Source organism: Scomber scombrus, chromosome 21 (assembly GCF_963691925.1).
Source record: "Scomber scombrus chromosome 21, fScoSco1.1, whole genome shotgun sequence".
NCBI classification, from domain to species: domain Eukaryota; kingdom Metazoa; phylum Chordata; class Actinopteri; order Scombriformes; family Scombridae; genus Scomber; species Scomber scombrus.
The window spans coordinates 4,788,996-4,808,193 of NC_084990.1; the positions used below are offsets into that span (position 1 = coordinate 4,788,996).

General features: G+C 39.5%; 1 protein-coding gene across 1 annotated transcript; it reads left to right on the forward strand.

Moving 5' to 3' along the window:
• Positions 1-1,551: 1,551 nt before the first annotated feature.
• gsg1l2b (gsg1-like 2b) lies at positions 1,552-17,884 on the forward strand. Its single transcript, XM_062442805.1, has 5 exons — positions 1,552-1,852; positions 3,013-3,060; positions 6,857-7,009; positions 15,472-15,583; positions 17,584-17,884. Exons 1-5 carry the CDS (start codon positions 1,552-1,554, stop codon positions 17,882-17,884), a joined length of 915 nt encoding a protein of 304 aa, XP_062298789.1.
• Positions 17,885-19,198: the final 1,314 nt, after the last annotated feature.

A 19,198-nucleotide genomic window follows, 5' to 3' on the forward strand; every position in this document is an offset into this window, starting at 1 on the left:
CTGAAGTCCACAAAGAGCAGCCTTATGTAGCTCCACTGCTGCTCTAGGTGGGTCAGAGCAGTGTGGAGAGTCATATTAATGGCGTTTTCTGTCGACCTGTTATCGCTGTAGGCAAACTGATGTGTGTCCAATGTTGTTGGGAGGCAAGAGGTGATGTGACTATGGACCACTTTCTCAAAGCACTTCATGACAGTAGATGTAAGTGCCAAACTGAGGGCATGAACAATGTGGGTATTGATGAGTAAAGCTGGGTATCGTTTAAAAAATTACAATACCAGTACCAATCCAAGTATCCTTAATGTGATACTGATACCAACTGAATACTTCATTCAATCATCATGTCAATAGAGGCATTAAATTGTATAAAATGCCACCACTCCTCCACATCTAAATGATTTGATTTTTACACAAGTGCATTTTAAACTTCAACTTCACCACCTCAGATGGGTTGTAGCTGCTGTGGCAGTGGGCCAATCACATGTCGCATTAAATCGAAGAAAGCTTGCTCGATTGGCTGAGAGCAAGTCTATACAAATAGTCATATTTTCTAGCTCTGGTAGCAAAAAGGATCGATTGCAGGTATCGTTTGACGGGAGACGTTTAGATACTATTGGTGTTGATTTATTTCGGTTGATACCTTAAAGGTAGTACCCAGCCCTATTGACAAGGCAGGGAGGGTGTTTAACAAAAAAAAGTCCATTGGTGACATTATGGGAAATGTAGACCTATAGAAACCAGTGTTTTGGAGCTTAAAATGTGTTGAGAAATCAGCATCTGCTGCTTTAAAATCCATCTCTTGTGATTCCCCAACAGTGCTTTACAAAATTGCTTGAGTGGCCCTTTAAAAAGCTTAACTGTGGTTGAATACTTTACACAGCAGCATCATTATGTCATACGGCAAAAAATTGTTCACTGACTGTTAAACAGGCTTTGTTTTAAAAAATGCAAGTGGGATGCCCCCTGTTTCTATCGCAGTCTGTGTCAGCGTTGGTTTTTAATAAAAGTCATCACTCGCCCTGACGCACATGAGATACATCATCCTGCTTCGTGTCTGGATACATAGGCAAGAAATGAACTGAAACATGTGAAGAGAACAAGTGGTTGGAAAAGCATCATGACATTATATTAAATGTGTTTTTATACATGTGATGATTTTTAGAGAGAGAAATTCCATCAAGGAGCAATGGAGAACCACATACAGCTGTACTCAGTGACACGATGCTGTGTGTGTGTGTGTGTGTGTGTGTGTGTGTGTGTGTGTGTGTGTGTGTGTGTGTGTGTGTGTGTGTGTGTGTGTGTGTGTGTGTGTGTGTGTGTGTGTGTGTAAGGGGTGGGTATGGGGGGCAGCCTACAAAATGAGAGAGTCATCTGCGCTGGAGGAGCAGATGTGAGAGCGCACGGTAGGGGCCAGGCGCGCCACGATAATTAGCCGCGGATATATTAAAGGGAATAACAGGATTATGAGGATTTGAACAGGAGAAGTCGCCAGAATCCGGTGTCATACAAGGCAAGGGATTAAGTTACGAGCTTTCACTTTCTCCGGTCTCCGTTATGGGGATAGACCGGCGGCGGAGAGCGTCGCTGGCTCTCACCTTGAACTTCCTCGCCTTGTTCCTGGCCGTGTCGGCTCTCACCACCAGCTACTGGTGCGAGGGGACGCGGAAAGTGGTGAAGCCGTTCTGTACCGGCCCGGGAACCACCAGGCAGTCCTTCTGCATCAGGTTCAACAGCTCCAACATTAACGACACGCGGCTGGTGCAGTACATCTGGGAGACTGGAGAGGATAAGTACGTGATGAGGAAGTTTCACACCGGCATCTGGTTCTCCTGCGAGCAGAACATCAACATGACCGGTAAGTTTGGGAAAAGGAGACGCAGACGCACCGGGATGATGATGATGGGAGCGGAGTGCGCACGGAGAGAATAGACTGAATAGGCTGGAATGAATGAAGTGGTGCTTTATAAGAGCATTTTCCATCAGTGCATTTAAACCTGCTCCAAACACAGCATATATTTACATACTGATTAATCCCAGAAATGTGTCTGAAAATTTCAGTTATAATATACATCGACTCAAATTTTAACACCTGTAAACACATCTGAATATGAACTGCCTTTTTCTGATCATCTAAAGGATATTAAAGCAAGGTTTTAGTGAATAAGGATCTTTTTTTTCTTTATATGGTTGCAAATAATGACTATTTTCATTATTTATTCAACTGTTGATTATTGTTAATTGGCTTAATTGGCCAGAAAATATTCCAATTGCTTTTTTTTCTGATCAAAAGTCTAAAAACCAAAGAGAATAACATATTCTAAGTTGAAATTGGAGCTTGATTTAAATTTTTTTACTTAAAAATAGATCAAACAATAATATATCTCATGAATTTTCTTTCCAGTATTCACAGCTTTTCTGTGTCTCAGAAAAAGATGGAAAAAGCCAGATTAAAGGCTCAGTATATATCAAATTCACAGCTGATGTGTTTTATTCTCTTACCTACAGTCAAGCACTTATACTGCTGCCTACTAAAGCTGTTCAACTGATTCATGGGCCAGTTACAGATAAGCCAGCTGAGAGAGCTTCACGGTCCTTCAGCTGTGGATCTAGGAATACGTGGCTGTCTGGCGTCCGCCTCCAGAGCATCATACGAGCATTTGTTTAGTAGACAGAGAAATCCCACAGACATGCACACACGCACACACACACACACACACACACACACACACACACACACACACACACACACACACACACACTTTTGGCCAGGACGCAGCTACAGAGCAGATCAGACACTTTTACATACTGGGGGAGGTGACAGAGCTTGTTAGTGCACAAACACAAAGGAAATCCCTTCACAGATTGTATCAAACGGTGATAGAAAAATCACAGCTTTGTCTAAATCGCACAAAGTGAAACCTGGAAAATTGATGGCGTACAGATCTCACTTATCAGCATGTTGCAGTGGCGCTATAATGAGTGTTAATGACGCGTATAATTTGCAATCTTTCACAGGTGAAAACTGCAGAAGTTTCCTTTATGTTGCACCTTCCAATGAAAGAGGTAAGCACACGTGTTTGTTAAATACTGTTGCATGAAACAAATATAACAATACTTGTCTGTCAGCCACTGATTCAGCATCATGTGGCAGGCCATGCCTTCTGACAGGTGAAAAAGGAACATGTGATACATATTTGCAGAGATGACATGTAAAGATTATGTAAAATACAGCAGTAAAGCAGCAAGACATCCAAAAAAAACCTAATAAGCTGCTTAGCTCTACAGTGTCCATTTTTGGCTGAAGTGGACATTTTGGAAAAAAAAAAAATTCCTTTGTAGTTGTGATGAAGCGATTGCGAAGGCTTCCTCCCAATTGATTCCCTATACCAATCAGACAATTGATAGGTCATAATTGGCCACCAATGGCCGCATGTATTCTGCTGTTCAGCATAAGAGCCGACACTGAATTTAAAGTCACCATCAGGAGACTTTAACTGTTGTATACTTGAAATTAAATGATGTGTATCATGGCACACTGGGGTATTATCTTAAAGCATCCCTGCCTCACACGGATAAATCCTCCTTTTTTCTCAACAACAAGACTGAATCATCTTGATCGTAGTATTTTAACAAAATCAATGCTTCTAAGAGGAGTGACACCACAGAGGTGTGGTTTAACTAATCTTTTGCACTGTTGGGTAATAAGGAAAGTGTTTTTTCTAGCAAATCAATCACTTCCACACAGTCTCATCCCTTCTAATCAGTCCACTCAGCCTTCCCACCTCCCTCTGCGCTGAAACCTGCCTGGCAGTGCATCCTGAGTGTTCAGCCTGATAATCGGGTTGAATTGCCTTTTTGTTTTCACATCATTATCCAGTCTGTTTTCTGTGAGTAAGCTTGTTTTTGCCCTGGTTAGTCAGGAGCGAGTGACGTCTCCTTCCTGCTATCGTCATTTTCTATTGACATGGAAGGTTTGGTATAGGCTGTTAGAGGCTTTTAATTTTGATGTATGTTACATTGAAGTAATAGAAGCATTTTAAGTGAGATGTAACAAACAAGATCATATCTTCCTGGGATGAGATCGGCTGAGCAGGGTTGTGTGTCGACTCAGAAAAATAACAGGTCTTAAAGGTGAAGTTTGACATTTTGGGTTAAAGTGGGATCTGGCAGGTGGGAGAAATCTAAGATCCGGTGTCATGCTGCAGCAGGGAAAAAAGACTCATCTCAAAATAACTCGTACTTGTACTCTGAGCTGTGGTGGTCTTGTTTTCTTTGTGGACAGCTCACCTTCTTTTTAAACACCCATTTCCTACTGTGGCTCTGGGCTGTACTGCATTTGAATGAATCGGATAACTTCAACACATCATGTGCATAACTAACTGTCTGATTGAAAGAAAGTAAAATGAATGTCATTATTTATGCAAACATTAAATGTTATCATTATCACACATTAAGATTAATAATACTTTATAATTTGGAAGTACTCATCCCCAATTTGAGATTTGAGGGCACTTTATGCTCATACTAGCAGCTGGACAAGTGTGGCAAAGCTAAAATCACACACACACACACACACAAACACACACTCCCGTCTGAACTGATCGTGAGCACAGACAGACTAGGGGAGGAGGCCTTGTGGGGGAGTGTGTCTCAGCTATCTCCATGGCCAGCACTGCTTACGATGTCAGTCAGCTCCCAAAAATGAAACTGCCTGAAACTCTGCCTGATTTATTTACTTTATTGAAGATGCCAGAACACTGTTTCAGCCCTCTTTTTAACCCCTGAATACATTTATTCCCTGTCATGCTGCTAGTCAGGTGAGATGATCAATATCACTCTCATCAGAGCTGGAGCCAAGTGGCGTATCACATTCATTTAGTCTGTACGAAAATAGAAATGTAAAAATGACTATTTCTATTTTTAGGATAAGTTATGTGCCCCAGCTATCCATTTGCCCATTGGCTAAAACAGTACAGATACAATCGTGAGCACAAGTTTGTTGTTCATCCAAAAAAAGCTACAACATGTTATCTTATAAAGCTAAAAAATGTTTTAAAATGTCAGATTAAACAAATTAGATATAATATGTTAGTTAGTCCGCTTTAGATGTGCTTGCAGGTCTACTTTTTAACTACACCTGCAAGCAAAGTGAGGCTAGCTGTTTCCTAGGGCTGGGTATCATTTAAAAAAATTACAATACCAGTACCAATCCAAGTACCCTTAAAGTGATACCAATTGAGTACTTCATTTGATACCCATTACACATCTTGTACACTTGCTTCTATCCGGTGTAACAGGCGTGTAGTGTAGACATACTTCAGAGAGTTTAGGTGGCATCTTGGTTGCTGAACTGTTAAGCGCACTAACTCAAATTCACCACGATTTCACCACCACAGACGGGTTGTAGCTGCTGTGGCAGTGGGCCAATCACATGTCGCATTAAATCGAAGAAAGCTTGCTTGATTGGCTGTGAGCAAGTCCATACAAATAGTCATATTTTCTTTCTGGGTGCAAAAAGGATCGATTGCAGGTATCATTTGACGGGAGATGTTTCGATACTACTTGGTATCCATTTATTTCGGTCGATATCTTAAAGGTATCGAGTACCGATACCCAGCCCTATGCCTATGCCTACAGTCTTTTGGATAAGCTAAGTTAATTGCCTCTTGTTGGAAATGGAAGCTGTGTTACCTCTAATTTACCCTTTAAACATGAGTTGGGTTTTTCTCATTTACTGTATCTCTCAGCATGAGAGCAAATATTTCCCAAAATGTCAAAGTGAACTTCAAAACTTGTTATTTTTAGTCAATTTATTGTGTAGTTGTGTCACTGTCATCCTTGCTTGTCTTGTCTGTTTTTCTAAGTTTGGAATTGAACTCAATGCCAGAAAAACAGGAGTGATGTTGGCAATGATTCAGAGGTCTGGCGCCAGTCTGCTCTGTTTGCCTCTCCTTAAAAAAAAAAACAGCATCTGACCCTGAAACAAAGAGATCTTTACTTACTCTTTATTGAAACAGCAGATTAGATGCCAGTCCATTTAGACATGATGGAGCTCTGTTATCACACAGCCCATTAACTTTACATACATCCACTTGAGAGCTTCTGTCTCTTTTGCTGCGATTCCATCTGCTGATGCCGCTATGCCACATGCTGGTTTCATTTGATTAAAATATTAGCTATATCAAAGCAAAATGAAAGCTCTGATGAAATGCATTTAATTGCAGCCACTTCTAGGGCTTTAAATGTCTTCTAATAACATTTTCCTTAATCCTCTCTGCCCTCCTACTATAAATTTAATTGGAGAAGTATTTTACTTCAGTGTGGAATTCAATTTAGAGCAGGTTAAAAGGATATAAGGATGTAACTCTATTCATCACTCATACAGGGATATTTTGGGTAACAGGCATATTACTTTAGTCCACCGTGTGATTAATTAACCACACAACTACTACCTGCCCTTGGGTGTTATATGCAATTACACCACAGCTTAAATTTACAGTTTAAATCCGTTGGTATTTCATTCTACCACGCACACTGACCTGAGCTGAGGATGTTGCATGGCTCTTGGTACACTATGTATCCTTTCTGTGACTGTGAAGGTTAATGATATGGGTGACAGGGTCACTGGTCCACCTTTCCTGACTCATTCTCCTCTCCTCCCATCTTCTTCTTCTCTCCTCCCCGTCCTCTGCCTTTGCCCTTGCTTACCCTTCCTCTTTCTCAATTCCCAAACCCCCTCCCCCATTTCTCATTTCTTTCCATATACCTCAACACCCCTCCATCATTCACTCAACCATATCTACCCCTACCCCCACAACATGAATATCTATTTTTTCTCTTCCTCTTTGCTTTTGCACAGGAGTGCTTTGGCTGTGCATTGTTGCAGAGTGCCTGTATATCCTCCTGCTGTCCACCGGAGGCATCCTCATGTCGATAGAGGTGTGTCATTTTGGCAATGTCATCGACGGCCTCAAGCTCAATGCCTTCGCTGCCATATTCACTGTGCTCTCAGGTAAGTTGCATCATGATCTCTTGACAACAAACTGTGAATCAGTTACATCTAATCAAATTATTTGGAGTGGATGGTTGCAGCTGATCAACCTTATATCGAAACATCTGCTCCATGCTTCGAAACGGTGTCAGTTTCTGTGGTGTGCTACCAACTGGCCTGTAACACCAACAAATGTTAAAATCAATTTCTATAATCTCAAGTAGCATTACTATAAACAAATCAAATCAAATGCAAAATTTAAATGCAAGAAACTATATAAAATTTCAATTTCAATTTTGAACAAGTAAGTATGCAGGTCAAAAATATCAACAATACTGATTTATTCTTTAGTCCTTCTTTGTTTCCATCCTGGCACTTGTCCCACAACTTATTCAGGCCAATTGCAGCCGCTCAGCCCCGGAGAAGATTTCCAGCCAGTTTGCAGTCTGCTTCCCTCTCTCGGCGGAGGAATTAACAATGACCTTCTCTCTAATCCACTCTGTGAAAATGAGCCCGACCACCACACTCTGGGCAGTGAATCAGCAGTGAAAGATACTCTTGCTTTGTATCAATGACTTTCAGTGTTTAAGTCATTTGACAGGTCATTGAGAAAATGTCTGAAAGAGAGCTGAAGAAATGTACTTCCTGTACACCCTGGGTCCACACTTTGAAAGTGTTCATAGATGTTTAACATTTGTAACATACAGCATGTGTTTGGTCAGAAACATCTCGGTGGAGATGCCTTTGACTTTAGAATAGCTTGAATTCTTGAGGGCCTGGATTCAGTAAGAGGCTGGAAAGAGAGTGAAGGCATCTCAGTGTATTTGCCGACTTTAATCTGTGAAACTGAAGCCTCAACAGACACAAAAAACCAAGCTGGATAGAGGAATCATGTACAGAGCCTCATGGTTATAGCAATGAAATTGGAACTGTCTGTTGAAACTGATGACAATTTTCAAGTTGAAATGTTAACTAACTTAAATGTGTCCTAGACCAGCCATTCTCAATCCTCAGTGTGCCATCTAGTGGGCTGCGGAGGTAGTAGTACTGCCCAAATACCTAACGATGCTAAAACAAATAAAATAAAATACATCACCATTCCAATCACAGCAGACCAATCATCAGGTATAAACAAGTGTTTTTGCCACTTTCCGCTAGTTAACGATTCTTCGAATAGAGTGACACATAATAGATCAACTTTTGAGACGAAAAAGGGATGTAGGGGACAACCCTGTACCAGTAAAAGCTCCAAAGCATGCGCAGTGTGTTGAATGTGGTGAAATCTTGTCAAATGAGGCGCTAAAACCATTGTTACTCTAGAGACACTTAAACAGGCCTATAGAATATTTACTAAGGAAAAGGAACGTGTTTCTGGCACAACAGAAAGTCATCACAACAACTCTTGACAACTGTTGGTGTAGCTCCTAGGGCACTACAACCAAAATTCAGTCTTTCATTCTCCACGGTCACTGTGAACACAAGAATTGTTGGCAAGAGTGATGACACTGAATGCCAACTTGTTAAAAGAGTAAAGGCAAACCCATTCTTTGCCATACTGCTGGATGTGTCGACTGACATTAGGAGTGCTGCTTTTTTGTTAGTTTTTGTAAGGTAGTCCAGGGACTGTAATCTTCACTTCTCTTTGTGATCTGCCCACAACAACAATAGTAGATAATGTAATGTGCTGTCTTGATCATTAATTCACTGAAAAAGGTCTTGATTAGAAACACTGTACAGGTGTTTACACAGACGGTGCTGCGTCAATAACTGGAATTCATCTTTGTGCTGTCAACTGTACTGTTTCTTACATGGGGAAAGTCTACAACAAAGTAGATGTCACCGGAACTGAATGAAGTCATAAACATAGCTGTATAAACTTAACTATATTCACTCAACTCAAGGTTTTTTGCTGTTCTGTGTGAAAGACTTGATGCAGATCATTTGCAGCTCTTGTACCATAGTGAAGGTGGCTCTCAAGAAGAGGTGTGCTTAATCACCTTTTTGAGCTGAGAAAAGAATGGCACACATTTGTGGAAGAGCAGCACTTCCCTCTTACTGAGCATTACACTGATGGTAACTTTTGTTCAAAACTGGGTTACTCATCAGATACATTTGACCAGTTAAATCAATATTTAAATGCAAGGCATAAACAGTACAGTGTTTTTGCTTTCAGACACATTTGAGGGCTTCAAGAAAAACGTATTCTTTGGGACAGAATAGTCAAGCAGGGATGACTTGACATGTTTTAACACCTAAGTGAAACCTTGGAGGCCTCTCCTCATGTTAACATATCCAGTCCTAAAACCCAGTATATTATACTGACACAAAAGTCTGCAGACTACTTCCCATAGGACCCATAACGTGGACACCTTTGGATTTTGGATCCGTTCTCTGTGGATCATGCTCCAGAATACATAGCTCTGTCTCTTGGAAATGAACTGATGGAACTATCAGCAGACGGCAGCCTGAAGTTTCAGCTCACACAAGTTGAGTTGCTTCATTCTGGATACTTGCTGCCAGTCAATATCCTTCCCTGTGAAAACAGGCAATCAAATTTCGGTTGCCTTTAACCACCTTCTATTTATGTGAGTCAGCCATTGTGACTGTCACAAAATCAAAGGCAAGGAGCAAACTGAACCCACATTTGAATGCTACTCTGCATGTCAGCCACTCACCCATCCCACCACGACTGATATAATTATTTCCCAAACCCAAGTGTCTCACTGAGGGTAAGAAGAATATTTTGGTCATTACAGCTGACAGTGGCAGTTCACTGTCTGCTTTAGAAAAAAAGTATGCCCCTGATCATTAACAAAGTTTGGATAATCTTGTATCCAACACGTCTGACTTCACTGACAAAGGTCTGAAGAAACTCTCCTCAGGAACATGGGATATTTAGACCATGCTGAGTCGAAGGCTGCATATTGATGGGCTTGGAGTGTGAGATAGGATTCTCCTAGTCTGACTAATGCTTTGATTTTAGACAAAGTACAGAGTCTGGTAAGTCCTCTTTGATCTCGTTGGCATGTGAAGCAAATGAAGAGGCAGTACCCTCATTCGATGAATATCCCTCAAACTTTATGTCACTTGCTTGGTGTCTCATTAGTGTCATTTGATGCTCATCTGTTCCTACAAATAACTGGGAAACATATTTTTATTTTTTACTTTAATATCAGGAAACTCCATGGTGACACTAAACAGGATAGTGCAGTACACAACATCCTGAGGGATAATATATTTTTCGTATTGTAAATAAATCTCATGAAAACACCAAAACCAATGATTAATTGGTACTAACAAATTATGTGTATGTATCCAAGCCCCTGATATATCTTAGCATAGCCCTCCATTGTTGTCCAAAAACTATGAAAAACACATTAATACCCCTTACCACTACATTGGCTGGCATGTTCCCTCACACATACTGTAAACTATTTTGTGTAAATTCTACATTCACCTTCCTACCACCGGAAATACTCATAAGTTTACTAAATGTGTATTCATCCACAGCTGAAAATAGTCCCCAGCAACTGTTACCATTTGAGTGACATTTGATAAAAACTACAGTTGTTTTAGGAAAATACTGAGTAAAATGACCAATTACTGGAAACTGCTTAAAACCCCAAATACTATATACTTGTATAAATTATTATAATGATTTGTGACTATTTATATCTAAAACATTAACAAAAGTCTATTTACCATCAGTAATTGATGTTCATTTACTGCCCAATGTTGAAGTGTCCTTGAGCACGACACTGCTCCAGATGAGCAGGTCAGTGCCTTGCATAGCAGCTCTGTAACCAACAGGGAATGGGTTTGTGTGCCTGGGTTATTTGTTCTGCACAAATGTTCCATATAAGGGCAGGCCATCTACCATGTGTCATTTAGCAGCTGATTCAGAGGTAATCAGGAATAAGCCATTTAGAATGTGTTCTCTATGCAGATTCACTGATATCTACTGTCATGGCTTTCAGTCATGTAGTTAGAGTCTAATGAATGCCCATAGGGATGGATTTGATGTCAACGTGCTTTGTTAATATCCACAATATATAATGTATATCACTTGCTGAGCTGATAGTCTAGGTTTGGGTTAGGTGGCAGCAGCAAATAATGAGGCGTGCATCAAACCCACATAATATGGATCCAAAGTATTCCAAATAACGTACACTTTTGTTCAGTATCAAAAACAATGAAAACAAACTTATTCTTTTAACGCATAGTTTGCTTGTGAGCGGTTGGAAACAATTCTTCTCATTGTCCCTGTATACTTTAACTGTGATACCTTGTAGTTCCTTACAAAAAACAAACTTATTCCTACATCAAATATTCCATAGACTCATTGACTTGCTTCATTGACTTGGCACCAGACTGTATTCAATATATGACATTGACATAATATCATCTTAAAAAGTTATGATGGCGAACAGCAACACATCAAAAAGCAGACATTAGAATTCAATCTTGAATCATGTTTCTGGTGACTTAGTGAAGATAAGTCCAATATGCACCTTATTTCAGCTCTACCCAAAGAAAGATCGATGACTAGCTCCCACTTGTCTCTGCTGCCTTGGCAAACAAATTCCTGGAAATCTTACAGGGTCTTATAGGGATGACTGTGGCTCAGGAGGTAGAGTGGGTCATCCACTAATTGGAAGATCGGTGGGTTCGATCCCTGGCTCCTCTAGTCCACTTGTCGAAGTGTCCTTGGGCAAAATCCTGACTTCCAAATTGCACCCAAAGGCTGTGCCGTAGGTGGGAATGAGTATAAGGTTAGATCCTGATGAGCAGGTTAGCATCAGGAATGTATGTGTGAATGGGTGAATATTCACATGCTTTGAGTTGTCGGAAGACTAGAACGACGCTATACAAATGCAGCCCAATTTAATAGAAAACCACATCAGAGATCAGCACTGACTCCTCTTCCCAAACAGATGGGACATTAAAGATTGCTGGGAAACATTTGGGTATAGGTGCATTTGACATCAGACAGTAAAAAAACAATGACTTCATGGACTTTACATATTCTGTATCAATATCACAACAGGGAGAAATTGTTGCCCATCTTTCAGTCATCCATTCGTGATGTCCTCATATTTTCATTTTTGCTGACAGGAGTTGAACCCATCATGCTCTCCCACTGCTGAAGCCTCTCAAACTCAAGCTTCACTGAGTTATGTTTTCATGACCTTACCCTGGCGTTTTGCCCGTTCTAACTTTGAGTCGAAGTGTAGCTGAACCTCTCAACCCCGTCTGCATGTGCAATGTTTTATTTATGAGTGACTCACTGTCTGGAGAAGTGTGCTGTTTGCGTAAAATGGGAGGTGAACCTTGTAAAGTTCATATTGAGTTTATACTTTTTTGAAAAGATAATTGATTTTGACACTTTTTTGTAGCATCAGTCCCAGCATGCTGGCTTTTTTTTAACAACTTTCCAAGCTTATCACAAAGTTTGTACTCTGCTTGTAAAATGTTGTGTAATGAATTAAGGAAAGCATTTAAAAGTTGTTCGTTTTTAATGGGATGAATAGATTGAGGTTATGGTAATGATGTCCAGAAGGACAATAGAAAGGAGCAGATTAACCTTTTATTATAGAGGGTATGAAGCCGTAGTGTGAGAGTACATGAGAGAAAAATGAGTGCGTGGTTGTTGGGAATGAACTTAGGTTGTGGGTGATTAACTTTACCATCTCTACAAAAACAGCAGTGTGTTTGGTTAAAGTGATTATGCTGCAAGTATGCAAAAGACACAGACTGCTGTTTTACAACCAACCATTTACAATGTAGAGTAAGTAATATAGATTCATTTATATAGTCTATACTTTTTTTATTTCAACAAATCTCATTAAAAAAATAAAATCAACAATGTGTCAGTCATCTCTCAATACTTAGATCCCTACTCCGTCTGTGGCACTCAGCCAATGTTTCCTGCTGAAGATTTACATCTTTAAAAACAGATTATGAATATGTAGCTTCAGTTTAAAGAAAAAAAGAAAAAAAAGATTAACCACAGCTGCAGATTAACAACAGCCAACACTGTATATACATTACAGTGTTTATGGTAATGAAGGATGTTATCCAGTGTAATGCTGTGTGCTCATTGTGTTTGAACAGTTTTTGGACAACAATATAGAGCTCTATGATACAAAGGAATATCAGGATTTGGCTACACTAGCAGTTAATAGGATCAGTTCATTCATAGTAACAGAAATATAAAATATCTCCAGATTTATTGTTAAGGTGCCCATACAGTGTTTGATTTTGGGCTGTCAGAGATGAAAGTTGGCAATCACAAGAGAAATGTGATATTATCTTTTGTCAATCCAACATGTTGGTTCTAGATTACACTGCGAGAACCGTCACCAAGAGCTTATTTATAGCTTTGTGACCCAAACTTTTCTGTGTCTGTTGCGTCTACCTTCATCTACAAACCAGCCAATCAGAATACAGCATAAAATGATGTATTAATATTCCTGTCAACGCTGCATTGTAAGCATCTTTTTATTAAAGTCCACTATGGCTTTGGGTGTATTACAATAATTGCCTTAATACATTTATGTCTTTTATTTTTTTTAAATGAAAGTAGCGCACATGTTTGATGTGAGCTGATGAGATTATGATGATTATATTTAATTTTAAGATTCAACTTTGTCCTTTATTTTATAGTGTGACAGTACAAAGAAAAACAGAGACAAAAGGACGATGATATATTTTAGCTATATGGTACGTAGCTTAACCACTCGTACACCAGGATGCAGACTTGCATACAGTCAGTTTATTCTGTCTGCATTGTAGCGAGATAATTCACCAAGCATTAACAGCACACACTGAAATGAATTTATTCTGTACAGTCTGACACAGATTGTCACAGTGTCACATGCAATGATCGCCAAGATCACTGTTCTCGCCATCTCTACATGCAACCCCTTGTCACTGGTTGCATATGTTTAACAGCTGTGACTAATTCAGTGATTCTTTTTCTTATTTGAATAACACTCCAACAATAATTTATGTAGCAGAGGGATTTTGTTGTCTTAATTAAGATGAAACATAAAAAACATAGATCTATTTAGAACCTTCCTCTTATTTCTCTCTTTATTCGTTCATTCTTTGTTAAACATGTTGCCACCTAGTGGCAGTTGAAGGGTAAGGCGTCGATTACTGATTACACTGAATCTGGATCATTTACTCGCTTTCCCTCTGTAATCAGAGGTATCACATCCACGGTGCTGCATGTCCTTGTTAAGTGCTTTAGCGCTAAAAATAAACAACCTGGGCTGACATTTATTGACTTCAAATGAAATAACCTGACCTTGAGTAAGCAGAACACACATAATTTCCACACGACAGAACGTGCCAAGACTTGGATCTCAGATTTGTTCGACTCATCCTGACACAAAGCTGTCTCTGATCTGCATAGCATTATGATAATACTGCGAGTGGGAGATATCTTTAGGAATATACATGAGCATTGATAGGGATGAGATGGGAATTTAGGTGTTTGGTGCTGAATCTGGTGCGCTCTTGTTCAGTCCAGGGATTTGGGGGGCTTATGTGGTAATCGGATTGGTTGGCTACACATGCTGGAGGTTTTTTGAATTTTTTTATTTATTTCTGCTCTATTTTATAGGCGTTGAGAAGTCCAGTGTGTGTGGACAGCCTGCGCTTCATTTAACAAAATCTGGCACATAAATAAGAAGGGAGAAAACAGAGACACAAAGGGAAAAAACAAAAAGAGCATGAACAGAGAAAAGCAGATGAGAGCTAGAAGAGAAGGAAGGAAGAGTATTGGGGAAAAAGATAGTAAGAAGAGTGGAAGTATAAATGCACAGAGAAAAGCAGTTGCAAGCCCTCTTAAATTAGCTAATCTGCACTGTCACTTCTGTTACCAATAGGACAAGGACATGTATACAGGTCTCTTTTTGAATCTCTTTCTCTTTATCTCACAAACAAAAACATGTAAAGATACAGTACAACATCCTGTGGTCATTTGGCTCCACATAATTCTGACACTGTTTGAGTTTCTGCTACAATAAGTTTTATTGTCCAGTCTTAGATTTCAGGTTTTCACCCAATCTAAACGTTTTTATTCTCTCCATAAAGTTAGACGGCATTCAGTGTGTGCTTTGATAGAGACATCAGATCATGGTCAGGTGGTGTAATCAGACCCAAACAGGCAACCAAAAAAGTATCAGCATCAGTAAGACTAAACATAAGCCTAAAAATCACCTGAGTATTATTCTAATATTATTTTATTATTATTCTTTGTTTTTCATTTGTATATAGGTGGAATTTATGTATATGACACACATAGTTTGTTGATTGGTTTGCTCATTCATGTAGTCTTACATATCATACGGTTACTCATCAGCCTCATATTGTGTAATATTGCCACCAAGTGGTGATTGTAGAGAATTGCGGTCGTTCACCTCACTCAAGAGGAGGACATCCATGTCATCTCTTGCTCCCTCTCTGTGCGGCAGGTCTGTTGGGGATGGTGGCACACATGATGTTCACCACAGCCTTCCAGCTGACTGTTAGTCTGGGTCCAGAGGACTGGAAACCTCAGACATGGGACTACAGCTGGTCATACATGTGAGTTGGGAGTCTTTGAAAATGATTTTCACTCCACTTTAATGAGATCATTTTATAACTTTTTGTTACTTTCAACAACTCTGGGTGGAGAATATGATTATCAAGATTTACTTCAGACCCCATGAATGCTATCTGGATTTCGACAGCTATGTGTTTTATTTAAGAAGAGCTTTGATTTGCATGCAATGAGTAGTATAAAATGATAGATGTACAGAAATAAATACGTACTGTACATTACACACATATATTTGAACATATCACATTGCAAACAAAGAACATTATCTCCCTCCAGGTTCAAAAAAGGTAATAAAAGAAGCAACAAAAAAAAGGTCCTCTAAATTAACTATGTTTTACGATCATCCAATCAGAATAAGTCATCCAAGATGATGGACATTATAGTAAAAAGTGTAGCCATTAAATCATTATAGAATAAGTAATAAAACATCAGCCTTTACTCTTCAGGTAGACCTTTAAACCTACTCTGTCACATCCTGCCTGAACTTGGTTTGCTTTTTGTTTTAGTTCCTGTTTTTTTATTTTTTATTTTTTTAATGTTTCCTCCTTGTGTTTCTGTTGTCTTTGCTTCCTGTGGTTTCCCGCCTTGGTTGATTCCTCATGTGTTTCACCTGTGTCTTGTTTTACTCACCTGTGTCCTGTTTGTATTACCCCTTGTGTATTTAAGTGAGGGGTTTCTGTTCAGTCTCTGTTGGTCTCTTGTCTCGATTTGTCAGGGTTGTCTAGTTCTCATCAGTCTTGTCAGCCTTCATCAGTTTTTTCAGCTCTGCACTTTTGGTTTTCAGTTCTGGAAATGAAATACATTTTTACTGCAGCTCTGCTTTCGCCCAAGGTCTATGCATTTGGGTCATCCTGCTCCGCTTTACATGACATACTCATTTCTATAGTTAATTGTAATGTTCCTGAATGCAACAGGTCTTTGTTCATAATTTCGGTTTGTACAAAATATTAACACACCATCTATCTATATAGAAAAGGAACTAATATTACACATGAACCTGTTTCTGAAAATAGAAAAAATTAATAAATCACTCAAAGTAAAACATTCACCTCACCAGTTCAGGAATGTAGAATGGCCCAGACAACCATACATTATGTGAAGTGCTATTCAGGCATATACAGAAATCTGTTCTGATGCCATATCTTTGACACATTTACATTTAAAGTATTAATAGGATTCCGGTATGATCCGTTTTTTGGAGTATCTTGGTTATATCCTGTACATATTAACACCATATTCCCCAGTTTTGAGAAACCAACACGTTAGCTGGAGTACTTTGATGTAAACCAGGAGACTGTGGCATGTCAATGTAAGATTTTGTGGTACACCTGCAATGATGCAGACAATCAGAACCCAGGATAGTGCATAAACTATGTGTACAGGGTGACGAATAACCAGATTCTCGCATAAATGTTATATCTGAATAATGTAAATATAACCACAACCAGGTTATGACTCAAAACCAGAACACCAATTTGACTAAAAATGTGCTCGTTGTGTTTTGTAGCATTACATTTCCCTTTGGAACTACCTGGGCCCAGACTAAACAATGAAAAACAGCCCCAGACCAAAATTTCACTAATTGTTTATGTTGTTTTTATTTCAGTCGTTCATCAGTGTAATTTGGAAGGTCGTCAAAAACAATCTTGCAATTATTTTTTTGGTGTTTTGTCTTATCTCTCACTAATCATAATAAGTTTTGTTCTTTGTCACACAATAATTAGTCATGAAAAAATGGCTTTGACAGCTTGTTTTGTTGAGATTGAATAATTTTTTAGGTCAGGATGATGAAATAATGAGACAAACCGTTTTTCTTTATTTTGTGACATCAAGAAAACAGGCTTGTTGTGTCAAATTTGTTTTCCCTTTTTGTTGTTTTTCTTGCTCTATGGCGCATGGTTCAAGAAACAGTTAATTCGATTACCCAGTGTTTCATTAACTCTTGAACAATTAGACTCAAATTATTTACGTCTCTTTCCTTTAGTTTGGCGTGGAGCTCCTTCACAGCCTGCATGGCGTCTTCAGTCACCACTATCAACCGCTACACCAAAACCATCCTTGAGTTCAAGCACAAGCGCAGGAACATTGAGAAGAACCTGAAGATCAAGCAGAAGCTGCTGGAGCTGGACTCTCCAGAGCAGGTGTGGGACATGTACATCAGCTCTGTGCCGAGCACTGCCGAGGAGCTGCTGGACCTGTCGTCCAACGGCCGCAAACTGTCCAACACCTCCATCTTCCTGGACCTCAATGACTTGCCGGACCCCCAGGGAGAGGAATACTGCTAGAAGAACAAAATGTAGCAGTTTGAACATCAGCATGCCATTATCGTTTTCATTGTGATACAGTGATTACTGTAAACAAAATCAGACCATGGTTGAGGACTGCATTAATCTTTTTTCTTTTTTTTGTTGGGGGGGGTTGGCTTTTACGGGCCACCACAAATTCTTACAACAACCAGCAGACACAGAACAACATCAGCACGAGTCATGATTTTGTACATCTGAAGGAATATAAGTTCAATATTCACTCTCCATCTAGCTCTGTTTTCCTGAGAAATATAATTGTTTGTTTAGCTTCCTAAATGGGCTCTTACGGTCACATGATGGTTGACAGACATTTGTTGCTGGGCAGGTAGTGTACAGTGGGTACATTTGATTAATAAAAGAAAATTAAATGCATGCAATATATGTCACTATCTAAAGATCTCCAAAGGTCTGTGAAACTCTTGATATTTTAGTTTTTTCTCATCTTAGCTAGCTAGTTTAGGAACACAGCATATGGACATAGATTGCTAAAACATACCTCTGTTAAAAATTGGCATTGTCTTGTTGACGGGCTGAGTGATGAAAAAGACACAAATTCAAGGCAATTACTGCCAAAATAGCCATAAAGTTGGTTTTCAGCTTTTTTGCTGAATGACATTGTTTCCTCACAGCCCGTTAGCAAATATTAAGTCACGTGTCATCATCAGGGAATTGCAGTTTGGGGCATACTTTCATTGCAAGCAAGTATTTTTGTAGCATTTACATAATATTCAGTAATGGTCTTGTTTGTTTACAGTGACAGTACTAATGTCTCAGAATTGACGTGGTATTGATATATTGATGCTAAAATGCTACATGTAGCTCCTTTAAGGACCTGTGCTGAACCATGCAGTCGTATAACCACTGAGTCCATCACATCGACTCTACAATTGTGTTAGTAGGTGTAAACAGATACCTCTACCCAAGCAATACTGCTAAGAAGGGTGACTGCTTAAATCCTGTGAGTTAAAGGGAGTTTAAAGCTAAGGACAGGACAAGAGAGCTCACTATCACAACCCAGCCAGCTCAGTATGAAAATAAATCTCTGTGGAGAGGACAGTGGCCTGATCCAAGCCTTCTGATTGACAGTATGCCTCAGCCAACTCTTCTCCATCCAAAACTAGCACACTCTAATGACTCTCAAGCCTTTTGGCTTGTTGACTGTTGGATTTTATTCGCTGAGGAAAATGTACAAAGTTGCTAAAACTGTGTGTCCATGACTCACTCAGATGTAGATACACATTGCTGGACAGCCCAAAAGGAGAGCAGGTTGCTCCACCTGCCTATTCTCATACT